At 37.7% G+C, this 15,668-nt stretch overlaps 1 protein-coding gene across 1 annotated transcript in view; it reads right to left on the reverse strand.

Moving 5' to 3' along the window:
- arfgef3 (ARFGEF family member 3) overlaps positions 1-15,668 on the reverse strand; it is an 84,968-nt gene that overhangs the window by 8,094 nt on the left and 61,206 nt on the right. The window contains exons 23-29 of the mRNA XM_016254721.1: positions 7,710-7,838; positions 7,438-7,614; positions 6,806-6,920; positions 5,910-6,012; positions 3,010-3,141; positions 1,411-1,541; positions 1,080-1,088 (exon numbers count right to left, since the gene is read on the reverse strand). Of these exons, the coding sequence (XP_016110207.1) occupies positions 1,080-1,088; positions 1,411-1,541; positions 3,010-3,141; positions 5,910-6,012; positions 6,806-6,920; positions 7,438-7,614; positions 7,710-7,838 (796 nt within the window). The remainder of the gene's footprint in view (positions 1-1,079; positions 1,089-1,410; positions 1,542-3,009; positions 3,142-5,909; positions 6,013-6,805; positions 6,921-7,437; positions 7,615-7,709; positions 7,839-15,668) is intronic.

Raw genomic sequence — 15,668 nt, forward strand, 5'->3', positions numbered from 1 at the left:
ACTGGCCGCTTGGTCATTACTTTAAAAAAAAAAAAAAAAAAAAAAACTTACATTTAAACTTAAAATTTAACAAATAAAATTTTGTTTAACATTTTCCAAACATGTCTAAATTAACGTAATAAAGAAACGAAATTATATAATATAAAAATAACTATTTTAATGGCTACAACAGCAGCTGTGTAATTGGGGAAGAGAGAAAGAGAAAAAAGACACGGGCTCCAGTCGGACTCGGCCAGTAATTCTGATAATCTGTCGGATAAGGGCCGGACTAGGGCATATGTTTGAGGCCCGTGTAGGGTTCTGCTGAGCTTATTTGGTAGCAAACTCAATACTCATATACGCACGAGCGCAGACGTGCAAATAAATAATACAATTTTCTGACGATGCAACAATTACCCGATTAGGCAAGTGACTATTCTGTCAACTGTCCCGAAATGCGAGTGAAAGTCTTGTATCGCAGCGTGCAGCGGCTCTTGTAGCGCAGACGAGATGCGCCGATGTGAAGCCGTTTGAAGAAAAAAGTCAAAGAGAGAAGACGCGTACAGCTGAATCACTCACGCTGTTTTCAAATGACTGATTTGATCAGTCTGTGTGGACTGGACTCAGTCTGTAGGTTTGATTATTTACTCATCAAACCTACATGCTATAGGCTATTGAATAAATGTGTGAATATCCATAATTTTAAAGTCAAAAGCTGCGGGAATGAGTAAAACTATGTGATATAGCCTATGCGCAATCCCGCACCGAAATTCAGGACCTGATTAAACACAATTCTATTATACAGAGTTTTCTGAAATAGATTTCAATGACTTTTCCAAAACTTTGTGGGTTTATTTATTTTTCCAAAACTTTTCCAGGCCTGGAAATTGGTGTTTTAAAATTCCATGACTTTTCCAGGTTTTTCATGACCGTACGAACCCTGTATATAAAAAAAGCAATCAAAATCAAACAAACAAATGCAGTGCCATGCAGCGTACAACCTGGTTCTGTAGGTAACAGGCCACTTGAAAAGTATAAAATATATTACATTAAAACTGAAGAACAGTAAGGCATGCAGATTCTGTTTGCAGTGGCCTTACCCAATTTTTCTGTGTCAAGCACAGCATGAAAAAGAGAATAAGACAACATACAAGCACAGGTTACTTTATAATTAAAACAACATTTAAATTTGAATCTTAATTTAGCTATTTTATTTTACTTTACATTTTATATTGTAGGTTATAAAATGTAGTTTCTTAATATCAGGTCTACGGATGAATGGCATTTTATGAATCAGTCACTGAAACCCATAACGAACAACCACTTAACTTTCCTACGGCCCTGTACCACATTATAATATATAAAGTATTATTGAAATAATACATATTAGAAGGCCGAGTTTCATTTCATCTCATCTCAACACCATCTCACCTCTTCTGAGCTTGACCATTGGAGTGCTGATCGGCGGGAAGCTCAATAATCAGCACACAGGACTGAGCGTGCTCAAAACCTTCCTTGTTGCTCGGAGTTTTAGGGGAGCACTGTGTATCTAGCATGAAGACCTGGAAGAAGGAAAAAAAGTACATTCTATCATTATATTCAATGAATTATACATGCAAAAATCCAAGCAGACGTTTAGTAAAGCAATACACCACACCACATGAGGCTGTGCATTACAGTGTTTTTACCACGAGCTATAACCAACATACGCTTCCTCTCAATAGTTCAGTCTAATGGTCAACCACTACATTTTTCCAATGGCAGATTATTACATTTTAATCTTTGGTCTCATCACAACCCTGAAAATATGATGATATTTTTGGGATTGTAGTTCCTGAAATTCCCTTAGCACACGGTCTACAGTGAATAATTAATTGCTTTAATTATAAAACACCAGCTACTCCAGTACTCAATTAATAATTTAACATTTGGCTTTTTTCTTTTATCAGGAACATTTTTTTTGCGCTGTCATTGTGGTGACTATTTTTAGCACTGTTTATTACTATATTAATAATTCCCAATATTCTCAGTTGCAGTAGTGGGTCTAATTTTCATTTTTTAGTGCCAAAGCACTGAATGTAGGCCCTGGCAAAAGATAACACATGAATTTTGATGAAAATCCATGATTTTGTGAAAAGTACAGACATTGAAATTTTAAATACTCCCAGGAATCCATGCAGTAGTCACCAAACCTAGTCAAATTTATGTCAAGAAATTAAAGATGCTAAATTGAGAACAGATTATTCATATCTTGAACTTGCCATGGCAATTTATGGCAAAAAAAGGGAAACAGGAAGCCTCTCATCTCTTCACATTGTCTGATTTAGATCAAATTGGAGTTTTATGTTTGGTAATGGGGTCTGATCACATTAGGGTGACCTCTTTTTCCCGGACATGTCCTAGCCAGGACTCTAGCTGCAGGATTTTGGCTTTGTTATGCTATTGTTTTCATAGCTGCCGAAGGTAATGCCTGAAAAAGAGGTTTGACCAATAAAGTGCAGGCACTGTACATAATCAACCAATGGTTTCGGTCAAAGCAATGCAAATACGAAAATCCATGATTTTGTGAAAAGTACAGACATTGAAATTTTAAATACTCCCAGGAATCCATGCAGTAGTCACCAAACCTAGTCAAATTTATGTCAAGAAATTAAAGATGCTAAATTGAGAACAGATTATTCATATCTTGAACTTGCCATGGCAATTTATGGCAAAAAAAGGGAAACAGGAAGCCTCTCATCTCTTCACATTGTCTGTATATATATACATACAAGTTGTACTTATAAATGAAATGATTGATCGCTGACTGAAGAACCTTGGGACACTGATGCTGTTTTTCTGTCTACTACTATAAAGCTGCTTTGAAGCTATTTTTAATGTATAAAGCGCTTGTCTTGAGATTTCAAAGCCCGATAACTATCCATTTGACACCTATTGCTCTATTTTCTCACAGTACCAACATGTTCTAGCAGCATAAGTTGGAATAAGATGTCTGGGTCAGTCTACAGTTGTAAATGACGTGAGGAGTACCTGTTGAGCCATGGCCCGGATCCTCATGTTCTCAGCCTCGGCTGAAGGGGAGTGTGAGGGGGCCGCAACTTTCACTTCACATGCATCTCCAGTGAAACTGTCTGAACCACTCCGGAAACAAGCTAGCAGATTCTACCAGAGGACAGAGAAGGTATGTAGAAAACAATAACACGGTTTAATTTTAAAAGTGTGAAAAGCTTGCACTGGTTTACATTTATTCTCTATCTATTAAAAACACATCTCATGTTGTACAGAACAGAACATACTTTTTGCTATAAGTACTAGCATGAATAAAGCGGTTGCATCTGTCAGTACTCTGTGCTTGACCTACATCAAAATTTCTTATAGCAGCAGTTACACAACAGAAAAAGATCATCAGCAAGTTAGCAGAATTTATGCGTAAGTGAAAGTAAAAAGATTCTATAAAAATTATATAAAAAGAATTTCAGAAAAATCAAATAAATGCAGCCTCAGTTTCATTCTGTACACCAGATACTCGACAGTATATGGCACTCTCTTGTCTCTCCATTAGCGGAATCATCATTTCAACCACAAAGATATTGCAGCCAAGCACTTTAACAGTGTTTACAACTTGAATGAACTGATTTCTAGAAATGAATCAACCCCCTCTCTTTAGGAGCACTTTCACTGCTTAGAAGCCTATAATTTTTGTACCATCTGCAGCACTGAACAAAATACAAAACACTCTCTCCATCTGCCATTGGTCAGGCAGGCAGACAGATCCAGTCGAGGGGCCAATTCTATTGATTGAAGCAATGTTGTTTTAGAAGCAAACAACAAATTACTGACACAGTCTTTAGGAAACTTAATTGCCAAATAGAAATTACATTAAATTCACTGCAATCTTCATGACTGCTCAGTTTTGTATCGAAAGTATAAGTATATACATTCACTCTAGCCTACTAAATTGTCAATGAAAAAGTCTTTGGTCATAATCACAAAGCATCAAGTTTACAAGTCATCTTTACACATGTTTAGCACCATAATGGCTGTCCACCAACGTTTACTATCCAACCTGACAGAACTGGAGAGGCTCTGCAAGGAGGAATGGCAGAGGATTCCCAAATCCAGGTGTGAAAAACTTGTTGCCTCTTTCCCAAAAAGACTCATGGCTGTATTCGATCAAAAGGGTGCTTCTACTAAATACTGAGCAAAGGGTCTGAATACTTAGGACCATGTGATATTTCAGTTTTTCTTTTTTAATAAATCTGCAAAAATGTCAACAATTCTGTTTTTCTGTCAATATGGGGTGCTGTGTGTACATTAATGAGGAAAAAAAAATAACTTAAATGATTTTAGCAAATGGCTGCAATATAACAAAGAGTGAAAAATTTAAGGGGGTCTGAATACTTTCCGTACCCACTGTACGTCTGAAGTAATGCATTTAGATAAAGGGGTGCAGAGTCAGTGGTGGTTTTTTAGGCAAACATTAATGCAACCAGCTATTGGTAGCCAGTGCAAATTTATAAACAGAGGTGTGATGTGCATTCTTTTCGGCTCATTAAAAATTTAACTTGCAGCCACATTCTGGATTAATTGTAAAGGTTTGATAGAACTGGCTGGAAGACCTGCCAAGAGAGCATTGCAATAGTCCAGCCTGGACAGAACAAGAGCTTGAACAAGAAGTTGTGAAGCATGTTCCGAAAGAAAGGGCCTGATCTTCCTAATGTTGAATAAAGCAAATCTGCAGGACCGGGCAGTTTTAGCAATGTGGTCTGAGAAAGTAAGCTGATCATCAATCACAACTCCAAGGTTTCTGGTTGTTTTTGAAGGAGTCATGGTTGATGTGCCTAACTGGGTGGTGAAATTGTGATGAAATGATGGGTTTGATGGAACCACAAGCAGTTCTAACTTGGCAAGGTTGAGTTGAAGGTCATGGTCCTTCATCCAGCAAGAAATGTCAGTTAGACGAGCTGAGATGCGAGCAGCTATTATCGGATCACCAGGATGGAATGAGAGGTAGAGTTGAGTGTCATCAGCATAGCAGTGATATGAAAAACCACCTGACAGAACCTAGTGATGCCATATAGACAGAGAAGAGAAGTGGTCCAAGAACTGAGCGCTGAGGCACCCCAGTAGTTAGATGCTGTGACTTGGACACCTCACCTCTCCAAGATACCTTGAAGGACCTATCTGAGAGGTAAGACTCAAACCACTGGAGTGCGGTTCCTGAGATGCCCTTTACCAATAGGGTTGGGTTGACAGGAGGATCTGGTGGTTAACCGTGTCAAATTAAAAACATTTAATATTATAAAAACTAGTAAATATTATTATAATTTTAAACAACTGTACTCTAGTCTTCAGAGTAATTTGATCCTTCAGAAATCATTCTAAAATGCTGATTTGCTGCTTAAGAAACATTCCTTATTATTAATGTTGAAAACAGTTGTGCTGCTTCATATTTTTGTGGAAGCCCAACAGCACAACTGTTTAATAATAGAAGGTTTTCTTAAGCAGCAAATCAGTATACATATGGGGGGCTTTTAATTATAAACAAGCCCAAATTACACCTGGACTCCTTTTTTTTGCACTCTAACAACCATCTACATTTTACAATATAATCACTGTAAAGTAAACATTGTTATTACTCATCAACAGTAGACCATAAGTAATCTAATGGAATAATTGAATTGTATTCATTAATTGCAACAGCGCTGAATCTTGAATTTGAACATGCAGCACTCACATTTAATGAAATCCAAACCAAACCATTCACACTTGGCATGCACAATTTTGGCTACATGCCTAAACTTAGCACCCACTTGTGCGAAAATGACTCTGCGCTGACCCTGGTTACAAAGAACAAAGCTTTTTGTCAAGGCTCATGCAAGATTTTTGGACAGTGGAGACACAACTTCAATAAATGTTCTGATAATCACCTTCACAGGCTCAAGGGTAGCCGAGAAAGCGTCCTGCAGTGCACAGCATGCTAATCGCCACATCTCCTCAGTGAAAACAGGCCCTGCTGTTACCAGAACATACCTGGATATCAAAAATAACAAATCAGAACTTAATATACCTACTGCTACTATACTGGAGACATAAAAAAAGTAATCTAATCATATATTGCAGCATAACTTCAAGCCTTTTTCAATGAATTATTATCTTGAAAATAACTTGGTAATCACCTGAGATACATAATGATATTCACTACTCAATATTTATTTTTATTTAACTAAACCTCACACTGTCTACTGTCTACACATCTGAATCTAACATCATAAATGATGGATCTGGAACACTCTGCATCACGCAGACTGCACTCCTCACAAATAAAGGGGACGGTTTAGTGGATCATTTAATCATTTGACAAAGTACAAAAAAAAAGTCATTTTATAATTGAGAAGGGTTGATTTTGGCATTAAATGATATACAGAGACAATTACCATAAAACATAACATTTACTTACTACAGCAAATCAGCTATTCTCTGATAGTAGACGCTGACAGTACAACTTCACAAAGTAGCAGTTAAAGTCACACATGTGCAATAGAATGCCAGAATGCCATTGCTGTGAAGGGTTGATTTTGGCATTAAATGATATACAGAGACAATTACCATAAAACATAACATTTACTTACTACAGCAAATCAGCTATTCTCTGATAGAAGACGCTGACAGTACAACTTCACAAAGTAGCAGTTAAAGTCACACATGTGCAATAGAATGCCAGAATGCCATTGCTGTTCCATAGCAGCTGTTGCTTAAACTCCCTAATATGCTGTCTATGTAGGCAGTTCAGTAAGTTTTAGAACACACACACGCACACACACACCTAATACAGGAGCAGCCCACTCTGGAGATGGTCTCGGCTGGTTCTGCCACACAGGACACCAGCAGTTTGAATAGATCTTTCAGCATCAGGTTAATCAGATTCTCATAGCCAATATCTGCAAAATAAAAACAGTCATACAATTTATATTTCATATATATATATATATATACATACACACATACAGTCTAGCTGAAATAAAACGTTTTTATAAAATAAAATACACATATACGTTTTTATATATTTTAATTTAAATTATATATTTTTTTATTAGTAACCAAATGGTTACTATGGTTTTAGTTTTTTTTTTAGTTAAATGACGACAACCCTGGTTTTTAATAAAGATTCTATTTGTACATAGTAGTGTTAGTTGCAGTGTCTTTAATGCTGTTAAAAAAGTCACAATGCAGTAAATATTCAATGGTCTTAAAAAACAAGCAAAATTTTGATATGCAAATAATCATTTCTTGTTTTTGTTTTTTCTTTAAATTTTGGAGTGATGATCCAGATCCAGATCCATTCTGTTTGTAAGATTCACACATGTTGCGACTGGCTGCTTAGATCAGTAGTCAATGTCCACTACAATAAACAAGATGCGATATTACGAACTGTTATTACTAATTTGTTAGTTTGACCTGAATGGATGAAGCTGTGAATATGTTCCACCACCAGTTCACAGGACAGTCCAATAGCATGCTTGAAGTTTGCCGCAGCAATGTCCCAGTATGAGTGGTCACCATGGCTTCGTTGTAGCCATAGTGACATGACAGGAAGAAGAAGCTGGATGACAGAGAAAATGGCAAAGCCAGGCCCTAAGGAAGAGGAAGAGACAAGCCAGAGCTTTGCGGGTTTGCTTTCGTATCCACAGCAGTATGATTGTGAGTAGTGTTAATCACAGGCTTCTGACCTGGTATCTTGGTGACTTCACGCAGAAGTTCAAACAGCAGCTCAAGTGTAGGTGGCTGATGCTGGCGAGGACAGTTTGACACGGCTGCTGTCAGCTGCTCCAACAGAAGAATCCACACCTGTATCAGACCTGCACACACGCAAAACTGATCACCCCTGTGCACCAGTAATAGTTGTTTTTTCATCTCTAAACTTATTCTCCACCATGTACTTTAACAAATAAATCAATAAATCACCTGTGTCATCGTCAAACTCTGCTAAAACGCAGTCCATGCCATCCTCAGTGCTCACAGACCTCTCCTGAGCTCTCATCGGGAGGCTGGCCAGCCGCGCACCCATGAACACGGGCTTGGACGGCATCTTATAGATTTTGGCAAGCAGCTGCAAATGCAAAATAATACATCATAAACTCCAAACTTAATGTTACTCCTTTCATTTGGAAAATTAGTTTTTTGACCCAAACTCACATTACGAAAACGTCTGAAAGTGTGTAAATCATTTATGGACAGAAATGCGTTGATCTTGCCCACCTGTGAACATTTCCTCAAATAGTCCAGGGCAGGCAGGCACAGATCTGTTGAGCTGTATCCACTGACATGAACACAGTCTCCAATCTCCTTATAGTCCACTTCTCCTACAAACAATCACACAGCAATTATAATTTGTTATTTAGATATAATTATTAATTCTGTGGACCCTTTTCACATTTCTAGGGTTCTCAGAAGCAGAAGTCACTATAGTTGTGTAAACATCTGTTTTGATGAATGAAGGCAACAATAAATATATTTTATATTGTTTAGCTCACCTAAACCTTTCACAAACTTCATTAGGCACATGATGTAGTCAGTGGCCGCGTTGGCAAACACCTGAATGTTGTCTGTATTAATGAAGGCATCAAAGACATCAAACACAGGTGCTTGTGACTTCCCTGCATATGTGAAGAAGAGTGAAAAAAATTAAACGGAAATGCATTTCAGAGTGATATATGGTTGATTTTCCTCATTTGTTATGACAACAAACTTTCAACCCCACACCATACACTTACATTAATTAACACACCTTTAATTAATAACATTTATCCAAAAGAAGTTACATAGCGTAGCGTTTAAGGTCAAATGTGCATTGTGTCATTTATTAAAAAATTAAAATGATTCAATTTTTTCAAAGATTTTCTCAAAAAAGCTTCAAACACTTTACATATCTTCCATTGGTTTGCCACTGGAAACCCTTATTGGCTAAGCTGTGTTTGAAGCTGGTGCAAAACACACACCCATAACCGTCCATTCTATATTATTAAGTTGCTTGAAAATTGTACACCTACAATTACGGCTAATGAACTCTATTACATAGTGGAAGAATTATCTATTCAATTAATATCATAAAAAAAGTAACCATGTATTTGTCAAAGATTTATGTCTTTTTAAATAAATTATCTGTTGTTTTAGTTTAAATATGCTATAGAACTGTTAAATATTTTATATTAAAGAAATATTTTATCAGAATGCTGTTATTGATGCTTATTGCCATGAAAGCAGTAAAATCCCTATATTGCAAGTTTTCATTAATACGTGAGCCATAAACATAATCAGAGAGAGAGAATAAAAAAAATCTTTGCACAAATAACTAACAATACAGTAAATTTCACATACCCATAGAATATTCTCCTATCAGGTAATCCTTCATATCTGTTTTGTTTCCATGTACAGTTCGGAGAGCACTGAACAGCGGCCTCCAGCCAGACTGGATCTGAGCTGAGCACATCTCCACCAGCTCTCCAATGGATGTTATCACCTGTACCACAATGGATAGATACACAAGACACTGCAATTAACTCACTCTAAAGTAAAAATATGTGGCACTGAGACAGGTTTGTTTGAACAAGGCTCTGTTTAAACCATCTTTCAGCTTGGCCGCATGATAAGTGAGGACCTGATCTTGGACGTCTTCGTCACAGAGCTCCAGCTGCATGATGTGCTCAAAAGGCCTGAAGAGAGCTTCATTAAAATGAAAGTGTGGCAGCTCAGCCCAGCTGCTCAAAACCTCCATCAGAACATCATTGATGAAGGACACAGCCTTCTGGGATACATGTCGCTCCTTATGACATGCTGCCTGTGGGAACAAGAAAAACAAATCTGTTACAGTATCGCTATTTTGGTTTCATCGCCTTTAAGGATGTGTTAGCCACATGAGGGGTTTGTCTTATTATACCTCCACCAGGTGGGGTGCCACCACACTCCAGGCTCTCATCATGTGCAGCAGTGCTCTGCTCTTGTTCTTCACAATGCGAAGCATGGCCTCTCCCAGCCTGAAGAGGTGGAGTGCACTACGCTTGTCCTGGGTTGACTTTGCCTCCCCTTTAATGAAAACCAAAAAAAGGGCTGTAAAACTCCTAAAAAAAAGTGCATTACCTTTAGAAAATATTGTTCATTGATTTCAGGAGGTCCAACTAAATATTATGTGAATACTCTGTGAGCTGAATAGTACTAAAACAATTTTATTTTAGTTTCCATATGAGACTAGCACTTTGTTCAACCCTAATACAAAATGTGGGATTTGCCTGAATTTGGTTCTTTAAAACCCTAATTTCTCTGACCTGAAATAAGTAACATTTATAAAATAAGTTAGCCTAAATTAAGCTGTCACTTACAAGGGAAAAAAGCTATTCTGTGTCAATAATCTTTGGGTACCTGGCATGGCTAAGGAGTAGTCTCCAGTTTCTGTGACTGAATCAAAGAGTTGAGACTGTGACGCTTTTCTGAGCTGATGCAGGGAACCCACTAGGGCCACTAGGTTGAGTTTACTCACTGCATCCTCGAACAGCCTGCAGGACATACACATCAACTGCATGTTAAAACATAAACAGACATGTGAGAACAATAGTGATGGACAAATGGGTACACATACACAATGTGGCATATACACCAATGCACAATGAATAGTTCTAGTGCTGAATACTGATTGGTCAAAACCGTGTCACAGCCATGTTAAAATTCACTATAAATACAAGCTGCATAGATCACATTAGAACAACTAATTGAGGGACTTGTTTTTCACATCTGTGTCACACTATGAATTTGAATATTAATTTAATGAGAAAGTAAAACTTGCTTGGTGTAAAACCATAGATGCTGATTTATGTTTTTGCCGGCTGGTGCTCACCCTTCATAACATGTCATTTTAATTAGTTTTTTTTAGTAAACTTGCCAGTGCAAATACATTATCAACCAAATTTGGTTGAGCAAATGATAACTGGTATACTTAATTATACTTGGTGTTAGTTTTTCCAAGAGTACAGTCTTTTTCTCCATGGTGCGCTTGATGAAGAATTCAAGTTATTTGTGTCTCGCAAAGAGAAACACACTGACTGCAAATACATTACCAAGTGTCAAGTTCCCTTTCGAAGGAACTTCGAACAGCATCCTCTAGGGGGTCACTATGGGGGAAAGCCTTCAGTGTGACCGGTGACTGAAGCATACATCTAAAAACGACAACAACACTGGTCGGCGACAGCCTATGACGTCATTACCCTGTGTGATCACAGTATAAAAGGGCGCCGGGATAACACGTCATCCTCTTCTTCGTCTTCACTGACCGTTTGTTTATGTTAGTGTTAAGCGGGGGGGTGCGAAGATGGTGGGTTGAGCGGTTGTGTTTTTCGAAGCTCGTGATAGTGGTCCCCAAAGTTTGCTTGAAGTAATTCCGACTGTTTAATGTTAAGATGTCTCCACAAAAATTGATTAAACCTGCCAAGCTAAAAGTAGACCCCAAAGGGATAGATCTGTCGCCTAATATCGAAAAGAACGATGAGGCTAAAGTAATGATGCACGACTATGCAATGGAGGTTACTGTGCAAAGTAAAAGAAATCGCGGAGACGGCTCCTTTCTTCAACGCCAAGTAAAACTCCTGCGGAGAAAAGGGTTAAGCCAACAGCTGACAGAGAGAAAGATAAAATCTCCAACGAAACCATTCTGGAGGCAATCTTAAATCTGGAAAAGAGAGTGGATGAGAAGCTGGCGGATTTAAGTGAGCAATCTAAACAAAGTAGCGCCATGATTGCAAGTTTAACGAAGGCGATTCAGTTCAACACGGAAGAGGTGAATGAGTGCAAGAAAAGAGTAAAGGACTTGGAGATACAAAATGAACATCTGCGCAAGGATAATTGTGATCTTAAGGAGAGGGTGAGAGAACAAGAAAGATATAGAATGAGGTGGTGTCTCCGTATCAAAGGCATAGAAGAAAAAAAAGACGAAGACCTCAGATCACATGTCATACAAATCCTCGGTAAGATTGCACCTGAGATGGACGCAAAGATGGATGAGGCTGTTGACATTGTCCACAGGCTGGGAAGAAAGATGGACAGTAAAAGCAGGAATGCCATTGTGCTGTTCACGCAAAGGCGAGTGAAAGATGAAATCTGGCGGAGAACCAAAAATTCACCGGTCTGTAAGGCGGAGGGAGTTCGATTTGCCGAGATGCTTCCTCGAGAAGATTTGGAAGACAGACGAAAGTTATGGCCTCAAATTGAACAAGCAAGGAGGGAAGGAAAACCGGCGTTTTTTCGCGGTCCATATGGCTTCATTGAAGGTCGACGGATATATTTTGACGGGTGAAGTGTTTCGTTTCTAATTGACTGGTAGTTGGAAACCTTTTCAGTGGGACACTGGAGCTCTATTTGTAAGTTAAGGTTCATAGAGTGAGAGTGTGAATTCAAAAGGGGTGGTTTAATTTGTGCTTTTATTTACTATTTGTTTTTTGTTTTTTTCCATTTTTCAGTTTTAGTGTTCATGATTACGGACAAAATTGTATTTGGTTCTCTGAATGTTAGGGGCTTAAAGGACACTGTTAAAAGAAAAGCGTTTTTTTTTATTTTGCAAAGGACAGAAAGCTCATTGTGTATTTCTACAAGAGACTCATTCTTCGGGTTTGGATACCTCTTTCTGGACTAATCAATGGGGTGACAAGATTTTTTTCAGTCATGGTTCTAATCGTTCTGGAGGAGTGGCAATATGCTTTAACAAATGTCCTGGGGAAGTCATCACTCATAAAGAGGATGGAAGCGGTCATTGGTTGATGGTGGTACTGAAAATTGATGTTCTTTTTTTCATTTTAATTAATGTTTATGGCTTTAACAATGCAATTCAAAACCAGAAATTAGTAGAAGAGATTTCTAATATTGACCATGTGATATTTCAGTTTTCCTTTTTTAATAAATCTGCAAAAATGTCAACAATTCTGTTTTTCTGTCAATATGGGGTGCTGTGTGTACATTAATGAGGAAAAAAAAATAACTTAAATGATTTTAGCAAATGGCTGCAATATAACAAAGAGTGAAAAATTTAAGGGGGTCTGAATACTTTCCGTACCCACTGTACGTCTGAAGTAATGCATTTAGATAAAGGGGTGCAGAGTCAGTGGTGGTTTTTTAGGCAAACATTAATGCAACCAGCTATTGGTAGCCAGTGCAAATTTATAAACAGAGGTGTGATGTGCATTCTTTTCGGCTCATTAAAAATTAAACTTGCAGCCACATTCTGGATTAATTGTAAAGGTTTGATAGAACTGGCTGGAAGACCTGCCAAGAGAGCATTGCAATAGTCCAGCCTGGACAGAACAAGAGCTTGAACAAGAAGTTGTGAAGCATGTTCCGAAAGAAAGGGCCTGATCTTCCTAATGTTGAATAAAGCAAATCTGCAGGACCGGGCAGTTTTAGCAATGTGGTCTGAGAAAGTAAGCTGATCATCAATCACAACTCCAAGGTTTCTGGTTGTTTTTGAAGGAGTCATGGTTGATGTGCCTAACTGGGTGGTGAAATTGTGATGAAATGATGGGTTTGATGGAACCACAAGCAGTTCTAACTTGGCAAGGTTGAGTTGAAGGTCATGGTCCTTCATCCAGCAAGAAATGTCAGTTAGACGAGCTGAGATGCGAGCAGCTATTATCGGATCACCAGGATGGAATGAGAAGTAGAGTTGAGTGTCATCAGCATAGCAGTGATATGAAAAACCACCTGACAGAACCTAGTGATGCCATATAGACAGAGAAGAGAAGTGGTCCAAGAACTGAGCGCTGAGGCACCCCAGTAGTTAGATGCTGTGACTTGGACACCTCACCTCTCCAAGATACCTTGAAGGACCTATCTGAGAGGTAAGACTCAAACCACTGGAGTGCGGTTCCTGAGATGCCCTTTACCAATAGGGTTGGGTTGACAGGAGGATCTGGTGGTTAACCGTGTCAAATTAAAAACATTTAATATTATAAAAACTAGTAAATATTATTATAATTTTAAACAACTGTACTCTAGTCTTCAGAGTAATTTGATCCTTCAGAAATCATTCTAAAATGCTGATTTGCTGCTTAAGAAACATTCCTTATTATTAATGTTGAAAACAGTTGTGCTGCTTCATATTTTTGTGGAAGCCCAACAGCACAACTGTTTAATAATAGAAGGTTTTCTTAAGCAGCAAATCAGTATACATATGGGGGGCTTTTAATTATAAACAAGCCCAAATTACACCTGGACTCCTTTTTTTTGCACTCTAACAACCATCTACATTTTACAATATAATCACTGTAAAGTAAACATTGTTATTACTCATCAACAGTATATCATAAGTAATCTAATGGAATAATTGAATTGTATTCATTAATTGCAACAGCGCTGAATCTTGAATTTGAACATGCAGCACTCACATTTAATGAAATCCAAACCAAACCATTCACACTTGGCATGCACAATTTTGGCTACATGCCTAAACTTAGCACCCACTTGTGCGAAAATGACTCTGCGCTGACCCTGGTTACAAAGAACAAAGCTTTTTGTCAAGGCTCATGCAAGATTTTTGGACAGTGGAGACACAACTTCAATAAATGTTCTGATAATCACCTTCACAGGCTCAAGGGTAGCCGAGAAAGCGTCCTGCAGTGCACAGCATGCTAATCGCCACATCTCCTCAGTGAAAACAGGCCCTGCTGTTACCAGAACATACCTGGATATCAAAAATAACAAATCAGAACTTAATATACCTACTGCTACTATACTGGAGACATAAAAAAAGTAATCTAATCATATATTGCAGCATAACTTCAAGCCTTTTTCAATGAATTATTATCTTGAAAATAACTTGGTAATCACCTGAGATACATAATGATATTCACTACTCAATATTTATTTTTATTTAACTAAACCTCACACTGTCTACTGTCTACACATCTGAATCTAACATCATAAATGATGGATCTGGAACACTCTGCATCACGCAGACTGCACTCCTCACAAATAAAGGGGACGGTTTAGTGGATCATTTAATCATTTGACAAAGTACAAAAAAAAAGTCATTTTATAATTGAGAAGGGTTGATTTTGGCATTAAATGATATACAGAGACAATTACCATAAAACATAACATTTACTTACTACAGCAAATCAGCTATTCTCTGATAGTAGACGCTGACAGTACAACTTCACAAAGTAGCAGTTAAAGTCACACATGTGCAATAGAATGCCAGAATGCCATTGCTGTTCCATAGCAGCTGTTGCTTAAACTCCCTAATATGCTGTCTATGTAGGCAGTTCAGTAAGTTTTAGAACACACACACGCACACACACACCTAATACAGGAGCAGCCCACTCTGGAGATGGTCTCGGCTGGTTCTGCCACACAGGACACCAGCAGTTTGAATAGATCTTTCAGCATCAGGTTAATCAGATTCTCATAGCCAATATCTGCAAAATAAAAACAGTCATACAATTTATATTTCATATATATATATATATATACATACACACATACAGTCTAGCTGAAATAAAACGTTTTTATAAAATAAAATACACATATACGTTTTTATATATTTTAATTTAAATTATATATTTTTTTATTAGTAACCAAATGGTTACTATGGTTTTAGTTTTTTTTTAGTTAAATGACGACAACCCTGGCTTTTAATAAAGATTCTATTTGTA

This window comes from Sinocyclocheilus grahami, unplaced genomic scaffold (genome assembly GCF_001515645.1).
Source record: "Sinocyclocheilus grahami isolate Dianchi unplaced genomic scaffold, SAMN03320097.WGS_v1.1 scaffold1276.1, whole genome shotgun sequence".
Taxonomy (NCBI): domain Eukaryota; kingdom Metazoa; phylum Chordata; class Actinopteri; order Cypriniformes; family Cyprinidae; genus Sinocyclocheilus; species Sinocyclocheilus grahami.